The 26,773-nt window shown below is 32.1% G+C and overlaps 2 protein-coding genes across 5 annotated transcripts; one reads left to right on the forward strand and one right to left on the reverse strand.

Moving 5' to 3' along the window:
• Positions 1-27: 27 nt before the first annotated feature.
• On the reverse strand, positions 28-10,330 carry LOC146530975 (uncharacterized). Of its 2 annotated transcripts, XM_085199421.1 has the most exons (14): positions 9,901-10,330; positions 9,496-9,680; positions 9,206-9,279; positions 8,820-8,925; positions 6,847-7,016; positions 5,079-5,575; positions 3,460-3,644; positions 3,208-3,333; positions 2,307-2,468; positions 1,794-1,959; positions 1,550-1,651; positions 857-1,038; positions 578-737; positions 29-201 (listed from the first exon to the last, which is right to left on the reverse strand). In XM_085199421.1, exons 1-13 carry the CDS (start codon positions 10,013-10,015, stop codon positions 582-584), a joined length of 2,226 nt encoding a protein of 741 aa, XP_085055547.1. In that variant the 5' UTR covers positions 10,016-10,330; the 3' UTR covers positions 29-201; positions 578-581. The 2 variants fall into 2 exon arrangements, with proteins under 2 accessions (XP_085055548.1, XP_085055547.1); XM_085199422.1 differs by lacking the exon at positions 3,208-3,333 and having other exon boundaries at positions 28-201.
• Positions 10,331-13,843: 3,513 nt separating this feature from the next.
• Positions 13,844-26,757, forward strand: CoRest (REST corepressor). Of its 3 annotated transcripts, none has more exons than XM_085199424.1 (10): positions 13,844-14,219; positions 14,512-14,649; positions 14,733-14,947; positions 15,307-15,495; positions 17,357-17,466; positions 18,128-18,359; positions 18,965-19,118; positions 19,418-19,570; positions 20,295-20,389; positions 20,932-26,757. In XM_085199424.1, the coding sequence occupies exons 1-10, from the start codon at positions 14,114-14,116 to the stop codon at positions 21,019-21,021; spliced, it is 1,482 nt and encodes a 493-aa protein (XP_085055550.1). In that variant the 5' UTR covers positions 13,844-14,113; the 3' UTR covers positions 21,022-26,757. The 3 variants fall into 3 exon arrangements, with proteins under 3 accessions (XP_085055550.1, XP_085055549.1, XP_085055552.1); XM_085199423.1 differs by having other exon boundaries at positions 13,848-14,219; positions 14,497-14,649; XM_085199426.1 differs by lacking the exons at positions 17,357-17,466; positions 18,128-18,359 and adding an exon at positions 16,103-16,186 and having other exon boundaries at positions 13,854-14,219; positions 14,497-14,649.
• The last annotated feature ends 16 nt before the right edge of the window (positions 26,758-26,773 follow it).

The following is a 26,773-nucleotide window of genomic DNA, read 5'->3' on the forward strand; positions in this document are numbered from 1 at the left end:
GCTTACGCTGCTACGAAATTAAACTCAATTTTTTTGCAATAAAAATAATTTATATTGTTTGACTTAAAATATAATATGGTAAACTCGGTAGCATAATTAACAAAATTTTATAAACACTGAAAAATATTCAGCAAATATATTTTTAAAACGGCAATAAAGCATCTGCATTCTTTTTTTCTTGGGCTGCCCTCTTGGTGGTATCTGTAAATAGAAACGTAACTTATTAAATGGTTGTAAATATTTAAAAGTTGTATAAGGACAAGAAATCGAAAACATAATAGTGCGTAAGTTCCATGTAGAAGTAAGTGGCTTAAAGATTTTTTACTATTGAAAATTAAACGCGGCCGTCATGGCGCAGTGCTGACTATGAACGCGACGGTTGTGAGATTTGAGTTTGATTTCTAGTCAGAGGAATAAATTATTTTTATTCCCTCGCTATGGTAACAACTCAAGCATTAATGTCTCAAAAATTGGGCGGATAGATAGAATGTAGTGTCTTAACAGTAGGCTCCCTTTGCATACCCTGATATATGCGGGATACAGCGTGAAGCAAAAAAAATAAAATAATTAAACTTACACAATCACTCCTGTAACCTTAAGCCGCTGATGGAGAGGAACGTGAACGCATTGTGCAACGCCAAAGCCGGAACTACGCATAAGGCTACACGCGTATTTAAACGCTGCGCTGCGATAAACGCCGCAGATACTAGGAGCGAGGGTGGCGGTGAACCCCATACCTGTGAACATTTGGTTTTTGGTATTTAAGTAAGATAATTAAAGATTTTTAGTAGTTTTTCGAAGTTTAAATAAGTGTGTAATTTAAAAAATATTTTGTGTAACAACATAAATGTATTACCTGATAGAACACTCTCACGTACAACACTTGGTCATCATCAGTACAGTCGTTGAGCAGCTTGCGCAGTGCGTATTCGAGCACTTGTTCGAGTTCGTGTTGGGGGGCGTGCGAGGCGCGCGCGCGGTGCAGCGAGCACGCGGCTGCGTCCGGGAACGACGCCTGCGACGTGGAGGGGGATGATCCTGGTAGAAAATGTTTTTTTTACACGCTTCACGCTTTATCCCGCATTTGTTGTGACTGTCCTATACGTGGGCTACAGCGTATAAGAGGGTTATGAGGTGTTTTACTTAAGTTTCATACTGTATTCCACATAAAATGGGGTAGACAGAGGGAAGACACTCCGTTCCCACTTTCTACCGACATCTCAAAGAATTGCGCGTTGAGTGGAGGAACTTAACACCGCCCTTTGCCCTGACACCAAAGCGAAGATTAAAGAAGATATTTACATAAATATTAATTTTCATCGAATGGTGATCAAACTCTCAACATTTGTATGTTTATTTGTACCAATATGTTTTCATTGTGGCGGGAGAACCTAGTGTCAAGATATTGTATTACTTTAAATGGTTTTCTTTTTTATTATATTTCAGTCAAAAATGATTAAAACATATTAGTTTTCATATTCACATGAAATAACCACATTTATATAATATAGGTACATAAATTACGCATCTAATAATTTATAATGAATACCTGTGGCGACATTGCAAACAATGGCAGCAACAGTGTTCTCATAATTCCACCTCCTAGTAATTGCTACTTTGTAGTCACCGACATTACAGCCGGTCTCCTCATCTATCGAAATAAGAATATTTCATTTTTTCAAGCTTCACGCACTTAGCAGGGTAAGTAGAGGTTTAGGTAAAGGAACAGGACAGCTATGTTAATTTTAATTCAATTAAGATATATTTAATAAATACCGAGAAAATAAACGTACAGTCAAAGCGGTTGTTGTCAGTGTGCGCCCAGGCGTGCCATTCGACAGCGGCGGCGCGGGGCAGCGCGCGCACTACGGCGCACTGTACGATGGCGCCCGCCGTACGCCGCTCCAGCTGCCGCCGCGCCTCGCGTGCCGCTCCGCGACGCGTCACGTAGCACACGCTCTACGTACATCAACACAGACAAAAATTATAGAAAACGATTAAAAAAATTGTACCTAAAATTTGAACAATATTTTTGATTTGTATGATAAAATATTACATATACAAACGTTATTGATAATTGTATAGAAATTAACTTCTAACTCGTAAATGACTGCTAGCGGTATTTCTGTGTGTAAACAACGACAAAAATTCATTTGTTAATAGCGGAATACGCCTCCTACCTCTTGGAAGCCGTCCAAGTGTTTTAAGTTTCTGACTACGCTGTTAGCTATATATGTACGTCTTTATCAAGCAGCAACGTCAAATAAATATTCTACACTACACTTATTATGAAACGTTAGTCCCACCTGCACCACGCTGCGTATGTGCGCGCGCGGCGCGGCGGCGCGAAGCACGCGCGCGAGGTGGCGCAGGGCGAGGCCGGCCTGCGCGCGCGCGCCCCCACCCACCAGGCTCATGCTGCCCGGCACCAGCGCGATCTGGCCGCACGTGCCCACCACCGGCCCGACCTGCCACACTATACACTTAGCTACAGGCCACTGCCCAAATTTTATTTTAGATTTTTTCTTACTTATCATTATTTTCTTCCCGAGCGAACAATAAATTACGAAAAAATATTTTTTTGCTTTCTTAAGGATAATATATATAAGGGACTATTAACCCTGTTACCAGCAGCAATACGCCTTTCCGCATACATCTCGTATCTTCCATGTGTACTGAACATATTCCCCAAATATAGCACTTCATTCACTTGTTATAATATTTTACCATTTACACTGATCTTGCATTCCGTCCTTTCTTCATTTGTATTAGCATTCAGGCTTAAACCATTATTTTCACACCCTTCTTTCAGAGAATGAGAGTTGCAGGCACCACGCCTGCAACTCTCATTTTAATGACGCAATGAGCACTGCATCATCTACGTACAGCAGGCAATTCTCATTCAAGTCACGTACTTTCTTGGATTTTTGTTTTAAATATTTTTATAATATAAGTTGTTAATTTTTTCCTATATTTTTAAAGAAATCCATGTTAGATTTCCAATTCTAAGGTCATTCTAGTTGTGGACAAAAATTGTACTTTTTTAAAGATTAAAATTTTTCGTATATTATTATTTATTTCAACAAAAAAATATCAACGTTTTATAGAAATATTTGTTAGTATGTAAAAACATTTTAACAGCCTTAAACGAGCATTAGCTATATAGTTTACTATATATTAAAAATAAAATATAAAACAATAACGAACCTTAACTGCCTGACTATAAGGGCCAATGTTGGCCGGCGCCCAGTGCGATATACCCTGCACGTGCATCGTCACACGCTCTTTACAAACGCCCTCCTCTTGATTCATGTTATTTTGTTTGTATGCCACCTTTAATAACAATAATATACATATAGGGGCCAGGCGCCAGTCGTGGCACAGGGGCACAAAGTGTGACTGTCAAACCGACTGGCTGGTTCATATTCTTAATATAAATCAAATAAAAACAGCTCTTACAGCATCCATGATAAGTCCAACGTTCTTTGGTAAAGGACATTCCACACAAACCCTCGTAGGAGGGTTGGGGAATGAAAACGTGTCCACGTACACAGAGTTAAGCGCCGCATATTCCTCCATGTCCCGCATGTAAATGTTAACAGAACACACATCGGGAAGTTCTAGATTTTCACTGTCCAGTAGACCTGTAATGGTAATTGTGAATAAATAGAGTATGTTTCACAAAAGACGGAATGACATTGGATTTTTTATGGAATTTATAAAATTCTGCATTAAATTGATAAAAACTAGCAGGGTAGGCAGAGGGAACCTAGGATTAAGATACTCCTCTTGTTATTCACTTTCTAGAGTGCCAGAACAATGCCACACTCGATACCAGAGCGAAAATATAAAATTTAATAATTATTTTATTTCCTCGAGTGGAGTTCGAACCCACAACCAGTAACGTTTACACTCACACTTTATGTGCCTGAGTCACGACTGGCCTTTGAGTCGATAACAATTAGAGTATATTGCTTCACTTATAATATAGTAAGTGAAGCTATATACTCTAATTAATAAGTTACTCTGTTTTGAGATCCTTATATCATATGATTTACTAAAACTTTTAATAACATTTAATAGTTAAAGAAAATGGTCTTAATCTAATTTCATTTTCATTATATCTATGAGTTAATTAACTTTAATAAACACATGGACTTAATAGTTTTTTGTATTTCCTACATTGCAACATTGTGGTTGTAAATAATATCTGTAATTAAATATGCATGGAAACCAACCTTTGTTTGTTTGTATACATACATACATACATACGGATATAACAAGTATTTAATAATGATTGTTTCTGATTCAATTCACGAGACGTTTATTTATTCAGATGGCATTAAATAAATTGCGGTAAAGATAAGAAATTTGAATAAGTCATTATATAAACATCTGTTATCTTTGATATAAATAACAACAGAAATGCGTGAATGATTATGCAAAGTAAATACAGGCGTAAGAATAGAGGAGCCCGCGTAGGCAGTGTCCACCCTAGAATAGTCTTGTGCCCACCCCAGATATATCTAGACAAGTTGTTAGCACATATTTTATTTGCATAATAAGCATCAAATACGTTAATTAAAAATTTGTAACTTTAACTTTAATTTAATTTTGTTATAAATAATATTTAATTATTGAAGAGAGTAAAGCAAAGTAAGCAAATTGTTTCTATGTTAAAAAATTGCATTAAAAACATTAGCTTTCAACAATTTAATCTAAAAAGCCGAAAGCTTACAAATACAAGATAAAAAGATAATTGAAAATCATTCTGTAAGCAATATGAAAATTCCTTTACGGTTTTATGTTTATTGTACTTAAAGTTGATTTAAATCATGTCATTAAAAAAATTAATAAGGAAAATGATAGTCTGAAATTTATAATTTACACCAAAAATATGAGACAACTATAAATGTGCAAAGGTGTTTTATTGATTTGCACTTGACTTTATTTTGCTTTATCAAAATCTTCATTCAAATACATCTTTAAATATTAATATATAAAAAACGTCTGTTACGTCTGTTCTATTAATCAACAAAAAGTTTCACTATCAAAAAAGCCTGAACAAGTTTACCTACTAATGAGTTTCTTCATAGCATCCTCCGTGGCCAGTTTAGTATCGACACCTTCACCAACGATTCCACCGATGAAATACCAGCCATGCTTGTTCCCATATATGGACCTGTGATCTAAAACGGGATGTATATCATCAAGATCATTCATTTCATCGTAATAATAGCCATCTTCTGAATCCTCTAATTCATTGCTATCGCCGTCAATATTAGCATTGTCGCCGGAATAAGTGAGCAACGGATTGAGTTCATTTTGTTTTATAATCTCCTCCTTTTCCAATTTCTCGATAGACTCCAATTCCGTTTCACTCAGTTCTATATCGCTTAAGTCGCTAAACACCGTATCGTTCAAGTCTTTTACAAAATCTAATGAGTTTTTCACAGTTAGAGGTAGTTTGTTCGTTTCGTCGTAGTTTTCTTTAGGTTCTAGATGCAATTTTAAGTTTAAATAACCGACAGGTGCCACCGGGTCGTCAGAGTGTATCACCATTTCTTTATCGTCTCTGTTGAAAATATGAGAAATATATTTAGCCATAATATATATATTTTTTCCAAACATATCAATATTTGTAATAAATAATTAAAATATTAATAATACTGAATTTTATGAGTAAATAGCTAAAATGATCGCTGGAATGGAATGTACTTTACAACAGTACGTTACGATAATTTTACACACAATAATTTAACACATTTAAAGCAATACCTCCTGTATTGCTTTAAATGTGGACTTAAAAAAAATAATCTCCTAATCCTACAATATACTACTCGATAGACATCGATCTTCTGTTTGGGTTCAAGATAAAATGAGGCATGCTAATAAAGTCTCATCTGCCGATATTTCATTTGATAAATTATTTATACTATCTTAATATTATTTCCTTTATTATTTTATGCACGCTGTTTCCCGCATACCAGGAAAACTTTAGGGTTTTCTTCTTTCCCTAAGCACCGTATTTTTTAAACATTGCGTGTTGAGTGGCGGAATTTAAGACCATATTTGGTACCAAATCGGGGAAATAAAAATTATTCAATCATAATTCTCATTCCATTCTTACTAGCGGGAATCAAACCCATAGTCGCACTGCACTATGACGGCTTGTATTGATTAAATATTCGTTTATGCACATATTTGAGTTGTTTGTTCAATTTTATCACTGTTATGTTTACCAGTTTACCAACAAACTGATTGAACACCTGACGTACTAAAGTCAAACATGTATGTCCTTTCTTTATCCTTTACATAATGACGATAATATAAAATATTTTTTTAGCTTCACTCTATATCCCACACGTAGCAGAGTAGGCAGGGAGAAACTAGTGTTAGACACTCATTTCCATTAAGATACTTCACTTTCACTTTCCGCCGACCTCTGAAAGCATTGAGTCTTGAATGGCGGAATTTAACGCCGCGCTTTGCCTCGTTACTAGAGCGGGGAAATAAAAATATTAAACTAAATTCTCATGATTAACTTGAACCCACAACCGTCGCGTTTACCCGCTCTTTTATTAGCATCAGAAAAATACATTGGGTTATAATTGTTTTTTAACATGTTATTAAATTTAAATTAGTAACACAACTTCAAATATCCATAACCATTTAAATTTAATCATTTTTATTTATTTATTCGGTTTACCAATAGTTGTTTTTGCAATAGAGAAAAATATACAATGTCACAAACTTACGACTATACTAACTTTAATGATATTTAAGGCACAAAAAATATATTGCTTAAATATATTGCAAACTTTTGCTAATTCAGAAAATACTCACATAACTAATTTTTTCCTAAACAAAGGACAGTCGAGTGTAAAAGTTTCATATTCCCCGCCCTCACCGCACACGTTCAATCCGTACTTCTCTTGCATGACTAGAAGGTGAGGCTGGATGTCTTTGATTGTCATCCCTAGGTGTATCCTTGGGTCCAGACCGAGCGCTGCAACCTGATCATGTACAAGTAATAATTTAATATACGGTTATAATATTTTTTGATTGAAAAAAAAAAAAAGGTTTAATTAAAAACGTAGGTCTCCATACATTATAATTGGTGAAAATAGCTAAAGGTCTGCTGTATATTGTAAGTACTCTTTGAAGAATATGAAAGAATTATAAATGACAGTGACAGATGATATTTTTTTTTGTTAAAACCTTTAAGCTTAAGTTAAACTACGTAGAAGACTTTGCAAGTAGCAGTAGAGGCACTTGACTCTAATTCTATTGCTATTATTCTCATTTCTCCTCTCTGATACGCAAGGCGCAGCGTTGAATTCCAACACTCAACACAAAGTGATCTACGCTAGATTTCCTGTCTTTTCTGGATAGACGGGAAAAAAGTAAAGCTGCTTTTTTAAATGAAGAAAATGTTACCAATTCCAGAGGAACGACAACGTTTTAACTTTAACTTTGAAACAAAGTATCTACATATAATGGAAATATTATTCGTAGGCAACTAAGTATTTAGACTAATGAGTTAATATCACTTCCTTATCTGTTTGTAATATGTGTTTTCAATTATTTTGTAACACATTTCTGTTAATTGAGAATTTAATGGCCTCGTGTTATTAGTCCAAAGAGACATATTGACGTTCTTGTAGGTATTTACATTTTAGCATTGTTTTGTTATCTTAGCAAACATGTCCAAAAATAATTATTAGTGGCATGTTACTCTATTCTCTGTTTTTCTTCCAATTAAGAAAAAAATGCGGTATTTGACAAAATCTGTTGCTCTCTACTCTTTTAATTCGATAATAGTAACGCCTTGAGAGGAAATTGAATCTACAAATATCGCGTTACAGTTGAATGTTTCGTAACTACAACGCGAGGGAGACATATTTAATGGATTGTTTGCAACAGAGTTAGGCAAATGTAAATTTAATATTTTACATAATATCATTTAGGCCGTCTTGGCACAAGGGTGTGACAGTAACTCTAGTGTTGATTCCCATTTGGGGGAATGAATTATTATTTATTAACAATTTTATTTCTTTACTCTGGCATCAAGGCAAAGCCCGGCGTTGAGTCCCGCTATTCAACACGCAACGCTTCGAAAATATCAGCGGAAAGTATCTTAACACTAGGTTCCCTCTGCATACCTTGCTATATGCGGGATACAGCGTGAAGCTGATATTATAGTCAGAGCATTATGGAAATAAATATAAATTCAGGTTTTTCATTTAAATATTGAAAACTATTCTACAACATATAAGATGATATAAAGATAATTTAAACAATATTAGAAGTCATATGCTCATTCTCTACAATATCTGCTACACATAATAATGCTTATCACAATAATAAATATTTAAAGTATTATTATAGAATAGAATCAATATCTTGGTCACTTGGCCGCCATGTGACTATCAGCTGACAGATAAATAAAAAAAAAATTAATTGCATGCTGTATATTAGATATAATAGGCAGGCATTATTGCTTTCAATTGGAATTTTAATAATTCAGTGTCGAAACAGTACTCAAATTTGCGGCGTTGAGTTCCGCCATTCAACACTTCCGTTTCTATTCAAAGTGGAGAAATTAAAAAATATATATTTCCCTCAATAAATATCACACCCACAACCAAGGGGTTTAAAGTCACATACTTTCTCACTGCACCACAAGGGTGGTTTACTATGATAATGAGCAAAATCCATTTTGAAAATTGTTATGAAAGTTTATAAATATATCTAACATGTTAAATTTATTTTTTATTAGAAGCAAGGAATAAAAATATACCATTAAAATTAATTACCTTTATAATAATGGCATCAACACCATTAACTATCATTTCTTGTAAGAGCTCCTTTTGATTTCTTCTCCAAAGATATGCAAGGGATACTAAGCCAAGTCGTTGACATCTAAGGAAAATATTGTACATTATACTTTTAAAATCATTAAATGTAAATGTTTCCACTTGTTGGGAAGTTGTGATAAGAGGAATTTCCATGTAACTTAATAAGAACATATAACTTAGTGGGCAGAGTGCTTGGAAAGTTAAATGCTAAATCTATATTTTATGTGCTTTCAAGTATTTTTCTACAATTTTTAAGTATTTTTCTTTCATAAATGTCAAATAACATTTTGAAAATAATAAAAATAGTATATAATATATACATATTACATATAGTAAAAACTTACACATTTTCAACTCTGATTCTTTGGTAATCTGATAATATTGCCCCACAAGCTACAGCTTCTATGTCTAATTCATTCTGAAATAAATGATTTCTATATAAAGTATTTTATAAATGTAAATAAATTAGAATTTTAAAAATATTTAAAAATCTCATAACATATCTTGAATAATCTTTTGTTTACCTCATATGTGGAATACAGCAAGTACTGTACTGTACTATATTCCACATATGATAAATTCTTATTAAACAAGCTTCTAAATATGTAACATATATTTCCTTTATATTTTATACCTTCACTCTGGATAATAATCTATACAAATCCTCCACTTCATCTTTGTCTGTTGGTTTATAATTTCGACTTTGATCTACAGCCACACCAGATATTATCTCCCTGTATAAAGGCAAACCCATTGCCTCCGCATACAAATCTATTCCCTGATGACCAACTGTTTGATACATATAACTGTCCAATTCATCTAGAATAATTCATTTTTATTTATTAATGCATGCTACTTTCATAGTAGTTGGCCGAAATAAGTATTAATAAAAAATATATATTTATTATTTAAAAATTAAAGTGCTACAAAAAATATTTGAATTCATTTCAACAGGTTATTGCAACCTCATGTATAAATATTATGCTCTAATGAAATTTGATATATATGTATCTAAATCGGTGTATATGACAATAGTAACCTTTATGTACTGGTTGGAGGTTGGCCAGGGCTACTATAGTGTGCCCGGCGCCGACGCACTGCATCATGTTGTAACAGCTGTCCTTTCCTCCACTAATCAACGCAACCGCCCTCATCTTAGCTAACGTGTAGTATTACGATTAACAAACTTATATTAATTACATAACAACCATAATAACTATTTGTGCGAAAACAATACGACTATTTCACAATGTGGTATTCCTCACAGCACCATTCTTTATATATTTTGTTTTTTACTACTCCAGCCTACTTCACAGCAAGCATATAAGTAAACTACTGATTTGTAGCATTGTCGTTATCTAAATTAAGATAACATAATTTAATTAGGGAAATAAGAGTATTTTACAATCTCAAATGCAACGAAATGTCATTTCTGTCACTCATGTCGGTGCCCGTGAATCGTATTTCAGTTCTTGTAAACCTGTGTTTCAATTTCAAACGTTCAGAAAGCTGCTATACAAAATAAGCATGTAAAAATTATTATCTCTAAATTCTTTACTTTGTTGATAAATTTAACATAAGAAATTTTAATTTCAATTTTTACTTGAAAAATATGTTAAGATATTTGTTCATATGTTCATTCGACGATTCAAAAGTGCTTATTATAAGTTTATTTGAATAAAGAATATTTTGAATTTGAATTTGAAGATGATTTTAGACTGGAATGAATTTGTTAACGATATAGGTTTATAATTTTAATGTATAACCTTTCATTGCTAACATCAAAAAAATATATATAAAATTTGCTAATCTCCTAATGGAATAAGGGAGAAACCACTTAAAGCAAAGTTTCATAATAAATAATTGTATTTTATATACAACATATTATTCAATGTACTATAATAGATTTACAAAAATATTACCGTAGTAATAACTTCATTGTGTTGCCAGCGTACGTGGAAACTAGTTTTCTTTGTTTGTCAAATATATCATTTAGCTCTTGCTGTGTGACCTTAAGATTTCTCAAGGAAGTAATTTATATTAATTATTTATATGAGTATCTATATGCACATATTATAAAGAATTTTATTCTTTCTTCTTTTGCATTAGAGTTTGATGTTCTATCATAATCATTTTACAAATATTAAAATATTATTTATTTGCTAAGATATTTACCTTGACCTCCATTTAGTTTAATTTTAAACCATGTCATATTTTGACTCATATTAATTAGAAAATATTAAATTTTGTATTCCCTATATCATTTAGAACGAGGCAAAGCTGAGCCCAGGAATTCCTCGGAAAATGGGTACAACACAAGTTTCTTAACGGGGACGCAGTGTCTTAACATTAGATTACCAGGATTCTCTGCCTACCCTGCTAGGTGTGGGATACATTTTTAAGCTAAGAAAAAAATCTGCATCTTACACTTACGCACTCAGTATAAGCATATAGGTATTACCTTTATTAAGTACTAAAAAAAATATGACTCTACTGACACTTTATGAAGGACACACTTTAGTTTATAAGAAATGTTATGTAAATAATATGTATAAATAAGTACATAGTCTTGTACAAAGTCTTGTACATATTATAGACGCCAATAAAAAAAAATAAACGTAAAAATTAGGCACGGGCACCTGTGAGCCTGTGGAATTTATTTTTTCTAATAAAAAAAAATTAAACTTATCTTAATATATTTCTTTTGTTGCAATTTCATGTATGCAATATAACAATTTAAAATTCAAAAATAAAGTGATGTCTATTCTTAATTTAATATTATTCAATATTTAAAGTACGTTATAAGCAAACTTACATACTTACGAGTATATAATTTTTGCGTGTATTCCTGGCAGCGAGCACACTATCAATAGTTTACCACTATCATTACAAATAATCTTCCGTGACTCGCGACGGATGTCTTGTCACGTAAATATAAAAGAGAAAGATAAAATTATATATTTTTTTTCTGTTTCAAACTGCATCTGGAATACAGCAGGATGGGCAGAGGCAACCTGGCGTTATGATACCAGAGCGAAGAAATGAAAACATAAATCTAAATAAATATTTCATTTCCTCGAGTGGGGATCGAACCCACAACCATCGCGTTGCGCCTTGTGCCGCTGCGACCTGACGGCCTAAATAAATAGTCACAGGTAAAACATTTTTTTATATTTTTTGTAAACGTATCTAATGGGCACCTCTCGTAAGCAATGCCGAACAATATAAACAAAACAAACTTAATATCGCAACTTAATATTGTAACTAACACGCTTAGGGCACAAGGGTATGACTGTAACGCGACGGTTGTGCGTTCAATCCCCACTCGAGGGAATTAATTACTTCTTAATATTTTCATCTCTTCGCTCTGGCACCAAGGCAAAAGGTGCGGCGTCGAATTCCGCCACACACCACGTCTCGAAAAGTTCGGTGAAAAGGAATGTCTTAACACTAGGTTTCCTCTGTCTACTCTGCTATATGCAGGATATAAAAGAAGTAGAAAGAAAAAGAGAATTAATTAATATTGCGAATTGCGACATTTCTGTGCATACTTTGTATATAAAAATACATATAATATGTACAGCATTTGCAGGCTATGTGTTATTGTGGTGTATAAGCTATATTATTGTAAAATTTAATCGAAGTCCGAAGTTATTCCGTGAAAGTAACAAACGTCCATCTTCATTCTTCTCAAACTTTAGTTATTATAAGTGTGAAAGTTTGTGAGGATAAACTTCTGAACCACTTCCACGCAAAAGCTACTGAAGGGATTCAGATGAAACTTTACAGTGATATACATATATAATACATTAGTCAACACTTTTTTAAAGCCGCGTTTGGGCCCCAGCACCTACTACCTATATAAATTTAGGAGAATACGTCTACGCTATGATACATACGGTTTAAGTAACAACTATGCTATAACATAGTTATGTCTATAATAAGTTCTCTCACACTTTCATTTATATTTATTTATTGAGCGAAGCGAGTGGAACGCTCTACTGGAGACTTTTTACACTCTTTGTCACCAATACGCTCCCAAACGGTTTGACCGATTGAGATGAAAAATTGCAAACATATAGATATGACCAGGTAGATGATTTTAAAGAAAAAAAAATAAAAAGTCATTTCTCGCTTCGCTCAACATGTGAACATTACCGAGATTTTGCGAGCCCAGCGAGTCAAAGAAGTCGGCTTCGCGCCCCTAGTATAAGTAGGTTTACTGGCTATATAAATACTAGAAGAGTTGTAGTAGAGTAAACTAAGTATTTAAGTAAGCCAAAACTTTTTGTATATTATTATTTATATTTTGTGTTTATTATTGTGAAAATATTAAAAAATAAATTGTAGCGATAATCTTAATCCGTAAGCGGAAGTTGTCTTTCAAAAGCTCACATGTCTTATAAAAAAACATTAAAAACCTCTTTAATTGTTGACATTTTGTATTTTCCGTCGTTACTTATATTTTATAGTAATAAAATAGTAATACATAATATATACTTTTGATATTTGTATTCGGTAATTAGCAGTTACTAAAAATAATAAAAGTTTATAGAGTACTGAGTAGTAAACATAAAAATGAAGACTGTATTGAATATCTACTAGTGTATTGAAGTCGCTAATATTAATATATCTTTAAAGCGCCATCTCTTTTTCAAATATAAAATGATAGGATATAACAAATTAAAAAAATACGATTTCTTTCATGCCAAGGCTTAATTAAAACAATTCTTTTTAATATTATATCGTTAAAATACTTAGGCAGATATTGTTGTTCTAAGGAAGATAGCGTATTATTATACACTTAAGATTATAATGTATTATGATTCATTTCGCAAAGTCTGTACTTTAATAATTGCCATTACCAAAAATTCTGAGTTCATCTTACTTTACATTTTGTAAATGTTTTAAAAGCTGGAGATGGTATTTAACTATATAAAATTATTCATAATTATATCTTAAAGCCAAAATATTAACGAATACTTGTTTAATTATTATTTGATATCAAATAGGGAATAACTAAAAAGTGAATGCTTAAGTACAGACGTTTCTAAAAGAGCCATTACCACCTAAGGCTGGTTTGTCAGATTATTGATGCGGTGGTTTGAATCACGTTTGAATTGAAGTGCGAAGCTTCGCATATAGTTTTATTGGTGATATATTAACATTGATAGAAATAAATTATCAATGAACTTTTTAAATTTGTAGTTAGTAAGTGAATTTGAGTGTACTTGTGTATTAAAGTGGTAATCATGGTTTTGGCTGAAAGAAGTACTGATGTTCGAAACGGGAAGCGTTCGCGAGGGCCGAGCCCAAATGGTCACGGTAGTCCTGATTCCAGTTCAGAGGACGAGAATGGTAAGGCTTATATTTAAATTAAGCTGGTGTATTTTATAGTATGGTGTAATATGGGGCTTCCTAAGGCATGATATTGGTATTTAAATTATGTGCTGTGCAAACATACGCTAAAAAATTATAACATCAAATGGTATGTAAAGAAACAACCAGCTTATATTTGATTAATCGCCCTGGTACTGTCTAACAATCTCACATCATGCTTTGTTTTTATGCTTCTCTTCATCTGCCTTCATGCTGCCCTCATCTCATCAACAATTGTAACAACAAAACCAAGCAGTAGTGCCATTTGCAGCGGAAAAGATAAGAGTGGGGCGAGATTTTCAGGCTTTATGCCCTGAACTGGAACCCTTGGAGCAAAGGAGACCTGATCAAATTTCTGACAGAGCCCTGCTTGTCTGGTCACCAACTTCCGATATATCTGATATTAAATGTAAGTAATGTAAAGTAATTATATATTGTCTGATTTTATACAGCTGTGGTTTTTGGTTTACAATTCAACAACAATTCTTTCAGTGGATGAATACATAACTATTGCAAAAGAGAAATATGGTTACAACGGTGAACAAGCACTTGGGATGTTATTCTGGCACAAACATGACCTTAACAGAGCTTCAATGGATCTTGCTAATTTTACTCCATTTCCTGACGAATGGACAGTGGAAGATAAAGTCTTATTTGAACAAGCTTTTCAGTTCCATGGCAAAAGTTTTCACAGAATACGACAAATGGTTTGTTTGGCTTAATTATTTTATAATCTTTTAAGTTTTTAATACTTAACCAGGGACATAAATAAAATAAATTAATTTCCCTGCATCTATCAAACCCACAACTTTTTTTTTACTTAGACACTGCACCACACTTGTCTTCTGTTGCTAATTTATTTATAGTATCTATTTAGACAATTTAAATGATTATATTTATTTAAGCTTTGTTTTCCCTGTTGAATTCTGCTGTTCAACACCCAATGTCTCAAAAATTGGAAAAGGCATGGAGAATAAAATCCTTTAACACTACTCTCTATGCCTCCTCTGCTATATTTGGGATAAAGTATGAAGCTATTAAAACAAATATATATATTTTGTTGTAGCTACCTGATAAATCTATAGCATCCCTTGTCAAATATTATTACTCATGGAAGAAGACAAGATCACGGACATCCTTAATGGATGTTGTAAGTGAAGGTCGTAATGCTGCTGGGTCTGGGACAGGAAAGAGGGAGTCAGGAGCAGGTTCAGAGCCTGGTGGTTCAGATAAAGATTCTGATAATGATGAAAAGGTATGTTATTTTACTTATATTTGTAGCTTTTGTTTAAACTTGTCTTTAATATTAAGTATGCAGTCATTCTATCATTAAAACAAAAAGAAATAAAAGGCTAATAATCCTTTGTTGATTCACACAGTGTATCTGGATAGTCCAATGATTATTGCCCTAAGACAAAGTCACTGATGTGTTGGTAAATAGAAATGCAGAGTAGATCGTTTTTTATAAATTACAGCATTCATTTTTAACATTTATAAAATGTTATTCCACAGTTAAAATTATATTAAAATTATTTAATAATAATGTATAAAAATTTGCATGTTGTGGAACCCCTAAGCCATATGAATGGTTGCCTTACAAACATCTGTCATCATCTGTCTTATGAAAATGGTTAGAAGGAGAGTACATAAACAGTTTCCAAAAGAGGCAGATCTGAGTTCCACAATATTAACATTTTTATAACTTTCCTAAAAATACTTTTATTAACATTATTTTTTGCATAACATTTCACACACAAATAGAAACTTCTAAATTTAAATAGAATAACTGTACTGGAGTAATTTTTATGGATATAGTGTAGTATTTATAGTACATATGATAGTTATTATGTTGGTAATAACAGAAGTGGACTTTACACCGCGGTATAGTCCGAGGAGGCAAGCCCCTGCCGACTGGCAGGCCTACGCTTCGCGGCCATCATGGCGAGGTGGGTTCGCTTCCCGCTGTAAAATCATTATTGTTCAGGGTACATGACCATTCTGAAAAAACTATCATCTGTTTTAACACTATACAACTTTATTCAAACACTTTCTTATCTTCATTCCAATAGCATTTTTATTGCCAATAAAATTTATTCATATGTTATTGATAAAAGGTATATTTCTACAAAATAATTCAGAATTTAAATAAAAATATTTTTTATTTTTTTTTTGTCATGTACCCTACTGGATGTTCCTGTCTTCAGATTTTTTTATGTCAGTGTGTTATTATTCATTTGATATTATTCAGTGTTCTTATTCTGGCTCTACAGCCACACTTTCATATTCACACTACTCGTACTCATAAAATTTCATTATCATTGACATTTGGATTGTGGCAGCATTGCTTTTATCTTCTTATCCTTCATGGTTATTATTAGTTATTCAAAAATATTTATATCAAAAAGGGTAATCATTAAATTAATAAGTTAATTATAAATTTTCTAAGTAAGAAAACATATTTGCGAAAGGTTTTTTGCATATCCTCTAATATCTAAACTCAGTGGATTCAACTTATTTACTATTAGATTCAATTTAACTTCAAACATTACAAAAGTAGGCTTAATATGTATTATTTTAATTTTTCTATGTTGTATTTATATAATGAAATATTGCCTGCTTATTTAATTTCGCTTAAATTTAGTTAACTGCTCTGCATTTTTATCTACTGACTATTACCATGCACAAACATATTATGTATATTCATTATAACCAATCAAAGTTTAATTTAAATATCAAACTGTTATCTCTTGTTTTCATCATATTTCATATAATAATTATTATTTCTGACTTTAGATTTATTATAGTGTTTATTACAAAATGGGATGACAATAATAATTCATTGAGATAAACGATAATATAATATTTTAAAATTTATATATGCACTATATCATGTGTGCAATGTTGTTAGTGAGAGCTATCAATGTGGCACCGTTACCTGTTCCCCAATCACCCACCAGTCCCCGCATGCTTCCTTTAACAGCCCCCAGGATTGTCGTGAACAAGTGTGTGCAGAATATCGTTTTATTATGAATCTTACGGGTTTTTAAATGAAGTATGTGAGGTCATTTGGTCCAGAGTTTGGGTTTCGTGATAGTAAAGTGTGTGTTGGGGTTTAGGGAGACGGAGGCGAGGCGGGCAAGTGGTGTACGGTGTGCGGCATTCTGTGCACGCAGACCACGGCGCACAATTCGCACAAATTGTGTCAGGCATGCCTCGTGCACGCCAGGTCGGTAAATATTCAATACAGATTATGTACGGGATAATATTATTGTTTTTTTTATTTTGTTTTGTAGTTTTAACTTCTTTTTAATAACTTTTTAATTTATGCGAGTAGACATCGAATTTTTCAAATAATACTAATTCATTTAGAATCAAGTTACTATTTTCCTTAAATATACATATTGCAATGATGACCGGTTTTCCCCCATACATTTTTATAGTTCCACACGTTTCGCATTGTAAATTGAATGACATAACATTGTCAATTTAAATGTTAAATCCCAAACTAAAAATTAACTAGGATGTTAGTTGTATTGAGCGCATGCATCGTGATGTAATATTAGGAGCTATTCAGTATCGGCTTTAGGACTTCTGATGTGTGCAAATGTCGATGAGGAAACTTAAATTGATTTGATAGAAATTATTGCTAAAGCCGGCACTGCCGTTGTAAGGGGAAAACATGGAAACTCTATTGGAAATATTTTTACAATTGCAATATTTTAATAATAGTAGATATGTAATTTATTTGATGACCGAATATAACGTAAACACAATTGTAACATCGGCACAAACCATTTCGGTTGTTACATGTTACACATCTAGTTATACACCAAATGTTAATATAAAACAAAAAAATACAAACAAAAAAACAACCGCTGATGTGGCAGACGCACGGGCACCATGCGACCGCTGTGCGGCCCGTCGGGGCGGCGCGGGCCCGGCTCTAAGCAACAGCGGTACAAGCACCGGCTGCCGCGCGGCATATACATCAATCACGACGATCTCGTTGCAATGGCCACCGGCCCGCAGCCCGGCGAGCCCGCCCAGCCCGGCTCCGTCAATCAGGGCGAAGCCCTACTCAAGGCCATGGACCGGGAGGTTATCTCGCTCAAGAGACAAGTAAGACTGGCAACCCGACGCTATGTAGTTCACATTCTCATACTTGCTCGTCGCGGATTACAAACTTGCAGTCACTTGCTGCTACTTGCAATACTGTCACCTAAATATACATATATCTTATATTGGAATTCTTTCTGTGTTAATACAGAAAGCTAATGGTAGCGACGACTGTGTCGGCAAACAGTTTTGTAACGGAGTCACTGCAAATTTGAAGCCTGCGTTCTATCACAATGTAGCTTAATATGACGAATTATGTTTGTTTAACCTAAATTATACTAATTTGTGTGATGTAATGTGGAGATTGTGACATTAAAACCGATCGCATAAGCGCTGTAGTGTTGAACATTATTGCATTAGGCGATTTAACAACAAAAAAATATTCTGCACACATGCCCCCATACTTTGGTTCTTTTTAATTTTTATTAACTAGCTTTTGTGATAACTTTACGCTAATGCAGTGATAGTCCTGCGAATCTTGGTATTTGTTAATTTGGACGATCCAGATACGCACACCCCATCCTGCCTGGCCTTTAATTTATATTTTTAGTCGAAATTGCTGACGTTTGACGGTCAAGAGCATAGGCTTACAAAATTTTATACTTCAGGTACAACAAAACAAACAACAGTTAAGTGCGATGAAACGTAAAGTCGGCGACACGGGAGTGGAAGAACTCAGACCTGGCGAACCACCGGCAAAAATAAACTCGCGGTGGACTAACGATGAATTACTAATGGCTGTCACTGCTGTTAGGAAATATGGTGAGAACTTTTTATAAAAAAAACACACTAATATGTAACGTTACTTGAATTTATATACAAATGCTTTATATATAAGATTTTTTAGTATCTTGTGTTAGCTTAGCACGCATTGTACTTGAGCCTAATGTTAACACACTCCGTTCCCTACGCCCTGTTCAATTTTGCGGTGGAACTCAACGTCAATCTTGAAAACAACTCCGAGGAAATGAAAACAACTCATTTCACGGACTAAAATTGGTAACCGCCACTGTCCGTCAATTCCTAAACAAATATTTTATTAATAATATTAAAAAACCCAGGTAAAGACTTCCAAGCGATTGCCGAGACGCTGGGAACAAAGACAGAAGCCCACATTCGTACATTCTTCATATCGTACCGCCGCCGCTACAACTTGGACGCAGTACTGCGGGAGCACGAGGCGGATCGTGGCAACGCCAATCATATTCAAGCTGGTGAGGATAAAATAATTATAAAATAAGAGAAAAAGTCTTTATTGCAATCTAGAAAATCAAATTTAAACTTAAAGTATTAAAGGCAGCGATGTAGCTTCACCAAAAGTGACCTGTTCCAGGCAACTATTCCTAACTCTGAAAGGGAATAGCGAAAGTAACTTGCACAGCTGCAGTGCAAACTGTGAAGCAAGAAAAAACGACTAGATTAAAATAACAATTATTAAACCTACATACATAAATTATCACAAACAATATATAAGATATTCATGTCAATGAATATCAAGTAAACATATTGTTAAAAAGACAAAAGTTCTTAAATATACATATGTAATAATTTTATATGCAACAGAATCTTACTAATGTAGCAATATTAAAGACCAGAGGCTTGATTATTGGTATGTTTAGTCAATAAAGCATTTCTTAAAGAGCAAATGATGATTTTTGTCAATGATCTATAAGGTCTTTTTATAACTGTAATATTTTTATGAATTATTTACATATTTTTTAAAATAACCCTTAATTAAGTGTAGATGCTGTTCACATTATATTACATTTTTCTATTTATTCCTGGTACCTATATATTATACTCTGAATATATTCGGATATTTCTGTCTATCGAATATCGGATTAGGGAATTATAATTGTAGTTATCTTTCACAAACTGCTCTGTATTTGGTTGTTAGTTATATAGAAAAAATATTTTATGTTTTCAATCAATTTAAAGGCACTACAAGCACTGAGACTACAGAAAATGATGTGGACAACAGTAATGCTAATAATGGGACAAATACCCCTCAGACAAACTCAAAAGAAGAAAAAGTAAGTAAACAATAAATCTATTGTTTTTAATTATTTATTAATTTATTTAGGAAAGATATAAATTATTGGAAAACATCGAATATTAAATACATTTATTAACTTATATTATTTAGGCCATTTTATTAGCGCTGTTCGACGATGTGATATGCAATGATTGTGAATTAATTCCAATTGAATTAATTATTTTCGTTTCCCTATTCTGGTAAGACAAATGCGTTGCGTTCTACCTCTAAATACGCCAGTCTTCAATTCAGGCAAACCAAGTTCTAGACTAGTTTCGTTCGATCATTTCTGGTATGCAAGATTAAGGATGTGAAATAATTGTTATTCAAATCTTTTATTTCAACTTGATTTTTTTATATGTATGATATGTGAGGATTGAAGGAGGTTCGTTTTGCCTACTCCGCTATATTCGGGACACATATAGCGTTAAGCTAAACCAACTAACATTAGTTTAGATGAATTTGGATTTTAATGTATTTCTTATACTTTTAATTTAACTCATCTATAACAATATACTCAAAAACATATCTCATATCCAGACAGAAGTAGATAGCGAGGGCGTGGCAATAGGGGCGTCCGCGGAGCAGGGCGGCCCACCCACCACGCCGCCCAAGCACAAGGGCAAGTGATGCCGCCCGCATCGCCCGCCGCGGCCGCCGCAGCGACACTAACGCTACCACACACACGTATATGTTATATAGAGTTGAATAAGGCTATGTTCACATGAATTAATGCACTTCAGCTTTATATTGTTACCAGGCGTGCATAGGTAGATTAGTCGATTTGCTTGGTCTTAATTTTTTTTAATAGGTGCCACATTCGTGTGATGCGACAGATTGTGGGTACAATTCCCACTCGAGTAAATTAAATATTTTCATTCAGAGCGAACTCTGGCGTCGACGCACGGCGCGGCGTTGAGTTCTGCCACGCAACACGCATTGCCTCTAAAATTCGATAGAAAGTCGGGAACAGAGTGTCTCCCTCTGCCTACCCTACTATATACGGGATTCCATGAAATTTTTGTTTTTACTTTAGTAGCAAAGTTATTGGATAGTTCACTTTGTTTCGTAAAACTAACCTCAATCCACTCTATAAATAAAGCCATCCTAAGCTAATTATGACTAAGGAAATGATGTACTGAAGTCGACTTATTCACGCCAGGTATGGATATAGTAATGCTAAGAGCGTTATAGATGTGATGACTGTTAGTGCAGATGTAGCTTTCACGTACAAAAAAAAAATGAATTGATTATGGAATTTATGTTTAATACGCAGATTTAGTTTTACCTTTATATCATACATATGGTTTTACATTGTGTATTTTTTTTAATTGGCTTATATTTGCACTGACAGTTTATTTTTAAATCTACCTGCTGTAACGATGGCGTCGATCGCATAAACTGACATAAAACAAAGTTTTTAAAGAGGATCATCTAAAATATACATACATAAAAAGTATTTATTCATAAATTAAATATACAGCCATGACTAAGAATAAGATTTGAGTTAAAACAATAAAGCAGATAATTAAAATGTTTAATTTTACTGCTAATTATCAGTTTTTTTTCAAATATAAAGTAAAGTAAACTAAGATTAACGATCATTGTATAAAAGTATTAACTAAATAACCGATTGCTGACTGTTCCATCTGAGTCACATTCAAATTAAAATCAAACCAGCTTTGTAAAGTATTGTTATTGAAGAGTTACATGATAATTGTATCATATATATTATTTATATTCGTTAAACAATGTATTTAAGCATGAACATGTTATTTTTGTCAAAAAGAATATTAAATTTACAATTATACGTCAACGCTCCCTTAACGGGGACAACATATAAGGCAAAATAGTTTAAATCTATATCTAAAGAAGTTAATCAAGATATATCTGTATTTCGTGTGAAGCAGTTACGCATAGATACCAATAACGTAAACACAAACTACTACAAAAATACTACTAAAAGTTTAACAACTTTGAACGTTATCGCCAATACCTACGACGGAAATGGGGCGTGAGGCGTGTGTGCCCCTTGATAGGTTTCTGTGTCTTTGCGTCGTCCTTTAGTTATTGATATTTTGGCGTAAATAAATGGCCTTTTATTTTAGAACGTAAATTTTATTTTTTATTTTGTTTGAAAAAAAAGCAATCATTTTTGGGAAAAAAAAAATATAAATATTCAATGATAACATATTCCACATTTTCAAAAGATTTCAATAGTTTAATATAATGTTTATTAAAAGTCAAATTGATAATTGCAATGAGAACGGAAAAAACTGTGAAACTTTTGTTTGGTGAACGTAAGTTGTTCAAACAGGTCAAGTATTGGACTTTTTTTTTTTCAAGTTATAAAAATAACGTATTATGACTGTTTCATAATATTGTGTAATTAAATCATGCGGTTCATACTTTTCCTTTCGTTTCATTTACTCACAACACACTCAATTTAAAACCATGAATATACAATTTATGGTTTTAAATTGAGTTTGTTCTTACATTTTATCATAGCAATTATTTTAAATATTACAACTATATAGAAATTGTTCAATTTCTTATTTACAATACATTTGAATTTCGTCCATTAGATAATATAAGATATAAAATGGATAATACAGAGCATTTTAGTTTGCTTTTAATATATTTTTAAATGATTTAAGTAATAATGATTTTTATCCGTAAACGATATTCAAGTAATTTATGTTAAAACAATTAAATATTTGTAAATGATCTCAATTAGGAATATAATATCTATGAAATTAAAAGAATACAAATTATAATCCAAAATCTAGTAAATTCAGAATAGTATTTTTCTTGATAAAGAAGAATATTATTTTGAATTTACTTTCGATAAAATCTATCTTGATAGGTCTGTGTCATATTTAAATGGTAACATTCAATTATTATTCATGAGATAATCTTTTACATAGTTTTGGAAATAAGTATCAACAATGACATTAATTTTCGGACGGTATCTTTATATTTGGGTTGCTATGGAGCTCCGTAAACGTAACCGACGACGTCGGTTAAATCGGATATTAATTAAAAAAAACTATCCGTCACCATAACTGAATTCGATATGTGACACCCCTGATTTATATTAGATTTAAAAATCTCAATTAAAACATTATTAATATATCAAGAATTGTGAAATGCCTGTGTTTTGGTAGTCGTGAATAAGTGTAATATGGTATACGCTCTATGTATAAATTGTAAATATAGATTAGGATATAAATAAATATTGTATTGTAAGCTTCGAAACATTTACAATATTATTAGGTTTTTAATGTACGGTCACATTGGTTTCTTTGCTTTTTTTTCAATCTTTTTATCACATAGAAAATTAGCAATTTGTCTGTAAGTAAATTAACTTAGTTTTTAGCGACCTGCAATAATATCATTGATTTTTATTTAACTTAATGTTTTATTTTATATACATAAGTGTACTTTTTTTACTTTTATATCATGATATATATTATTATAAAATGCTAAGTAATAAATATTTTTCTCAAAAAATTCTAATAATATAATCATTGAAAAAGGTTGTATTGTATTATTGTATTGTAAATATTGTTTAGGATATGTATTGCAATGTACAATGCAACTTTAAATTTTCGTCATAGTGTATAAAATTTTTAGTATCGCTTTCTTAAACGGTTATCTCATAGGTATTGTGGTCTTGTAATTATTGAGATTAGATAAACTTTTAGAAGAAACTATTCTTCATTGTGTGATAAGATTTTGTATATTTACTTAACAAATAATTATAATGCGAGCTTTTCTTGGTATAATACTTCACTGAAGAGTGTCAGTCCTACAGAACACCACCACTGGCTCGGAATGGAGTTAGAGAGAGTAGAAAATTATGGCATTGTATATATCAGTTAAGTAATTTAATAAAATTTTATCATATAATAAATACAATGCTGAGTTTCATAATTCGTGAAATATATAATATACAGGATTTTCTAACTATAAGTTTAGTTTCCGATTGTGAAACAGGTTTCGTATAAGATTGAATGTAGTCCATATATAGATTGAACCGAAATATTTTAGTGAGTTTTTATACACTAGTATTAGCAGTAAACGGATTAAGTAAAGTTCATTTTGATCTAGTGTTGTCAGGTTGGATATTGAAATAAGCAAATTGTTGTAATGAATATTATAAAAATGTCGATCTGGCAACACTGTTCACAGTCCACTTGCCTTAAAAACATCACTATATACTCGCATGCTTAAAGTAATATAATTATATTCATAGTTAAGTAATAATAGTGACATTCTAAAGAATTTGGATATAAGTAAACTTTTTGTGTAGGCAAATGTGATAAGTAACTAACTCTAAAAATATTGTAATACTTCTTGTTTATTCTAAAAAAATTCTGTTTAAAATAAATGCTTTGGAGTTAGAAACTTATTTTTTCATGATACGATTAATAAGTAATTTTTCGTAGTTGAGTTTTATTTAAGCATATTTAATTCTACACTCAAGTAGAGGAAGCGCCCGAAACATTTTAATGAAATTATAATATTTAATTAAATAGAAAATTTTGACATTTAAAAATACTAATACTATACTACTTTCTGCCTCCAGAATTTGGCAGACAGTGGGGAACGGAGAGTGTCTTAACACTAGGTTCCCTCTGTCTACTTCTGTGTGCGGGATACAGCGTGAAGCTGATTTATTTATTTTTTGAAAATACTAAATGTTCATGCCTTTCAAATCATATTATTATGTCAATAAATTTAATGTATTTGTAATGTATAATGTTTTATGTAATTAAATATATTACATGTTTGAATAAAAATATAAGATGTAATTTTTTTTTAATAAAAATAACTTTCCTTTTAAATGGATGAAACAACAATTTCAAAATCATTGCGGATCATGTTAAATATTTTATTTTGAAATTATATATATTTTTAATAAGGCTATGTTAATTAATCGAATCGAAGGAGTATTGTGATTTATTTTTATTTTCAACAATAAACATTAACATTTGTATTTTAGATATTTACAAAGAATACATTTAAACATTTTACACTTGCATAATGTTCTCTTGTCATACTTTATTATATCATAGATACAGATTTATAATGTAGATAAATAAATATTGATGATATTTTTGTACACCTAAAAGACATCTTGATACATGAGTGACGTAGGGAGTTACAGTTTCCTAGTATTAATATTTAAAATTTATTGTAGCTTAAGTTACATTTATTTTATTGTATCTTATTGATTTTAATTACAAATTCGTATAAGTATATTCTTAGTCGCATATGAATGATATGCATTTGGTGGACAATAGAATACCGTACCACGTCCGTAATCATAAACCGCTCTCAAGACCGATCTCAGATTTGAGAGTGATTTATAAATAAGGGTCTTAGTTACAACTTTAAACGATTTCAACAATATAAAGAGTATTTAAAGTTGTAAATTCAGATGTTTGTTGCTACTCTATGCATATTAACCATAAAATATGTAATCTATATTAGTTTTAATGTGCGTACATCACGGATAAGATGATTTGTTCGAGTTGAACCGAATGTGTGGTTACCTTAACCGATAGTGTGTTAATAATTCGTAAAACTTTTGTATATAACTTTCGTTTATAATTCTAAAGTTAGCAATGCTCTAAATTAAATGATTTCGGTAAACTTTATAAAACGAAATTATTATTTATTTACATTGGGAATATTCCGCCTAACGTTGAGTTAAGCGACATTTTAAAAACATATTTGTATATTACGCGTAAGTTTCGTTGTCCTATTTACTGACATATGTATATTCAACTCATACCTTTTAAATTGCTCTGCATAGTTGTTTGTATTTTAAGTTTTAAAATAAATTTTATTATTGACAGCAAGGACATTTATTGAATTAGTAGTATGTCCTATTTTTTTTTTTATTTCTCAATATTTTCGCGTTAGTTAAATGGCTAACGTTTATTTTAGTTAATATTAGTATAATTTTGGTTTTGGGTAATGGGTTTCTTTTTAATGTAAATATGGACTTGTGTTGTGCTCCTCCAAGCACAATCTGACCCTGTCATAGAAACTAAGTTATTAATACCTTTCTATTCCAACAGCACATAATCTAAGCACTCCAAAGAAATCCACTACAATGAAGTCATCTTATTTATTGATGCTATACAATTTGTTACAAAATAAATTATTTTTTATTAGTATATTGTGTTCTGTATATTAAGTGTATCAGTCTGTTTAGTTATTAAGTTTTTTTTTTAATAATTAAGCTCAAAGTTCAGACGCTCCGAGCTGGATGCTTCTATCGATTCATTATGTTTTATGTATTTCTAACATTCGTAATGTTAAGGATATTAAATAAACGTAAGTCTGTACGGATTGGTTTTTGATTTTT

The sequence above is a fragment of the Heliconius melpomene genome, chromosome 16, assembly GCF_056956725.1.
Source record: "Heliconius melpomene rosina isolate 202511_hmr_F chromosome 16, ASM5695672v1, whole genome shotgun sequence".
In the NCBI taxonomy this organism is placed as follows: Eukaryota; Metazoa; Arthropoda; class Insecta; order Lepidoptera; family Nymphalidae; genus Heliconius; species Heliconius melpomene.

What these genes read in the sequence shown, in the direction of transcription:
- LOC146530975 (XM_085199421.1), bottom strand. Translation starts at nt 10,015, where the DNA reads ATGAGGGCGGTTGCGTTGATTAGTGGAGGAAAGGACAGCTGTTACAAC. An exon ending in CTTATAGTCAGGCAGTTAAG is followed by an intron (nt 2,469 to 3,207) that starts GTTCGTTATTGT and finishes ATAGTGTGGCAG; the next exon opens with GTCGGGCCGGTGGTGGGCAC. An exon ending in TGACAACAACCGCTTTGACT is followed by an intron (nt 1,652 to 1,793) that starts GTACGTTTATTT and finishes TTATTTCGATAG; the next exon opens with ATGAGGAGACCGGCTGTAAT.
- CoRest (XM_085199423.1), top strand. Translation starts at nt 14,114, where the DNA reads ATGGTTTTGGCTGAAAGAAGTACTGATGTTCGAAACGGGAAGCGTTCG. An exon ending in ATTCTGATAATGATGAAAAG is followed by an intron (nt 15,496 to 17,356) that starts GTATGTTATTTT and finishes GTTGGGGTTTAG; the next exon opens with GGAGACGGAGGCGAGGCGGG. An exon ending in TTATCTCGCTCAAGAGACAA is followed by an intron (nt 18,360 to 18,964) that starts GTAAGACTGGCA and finishes TTTATACTTCAG; the next exon opens with GTACAACAAAACAAACAACA.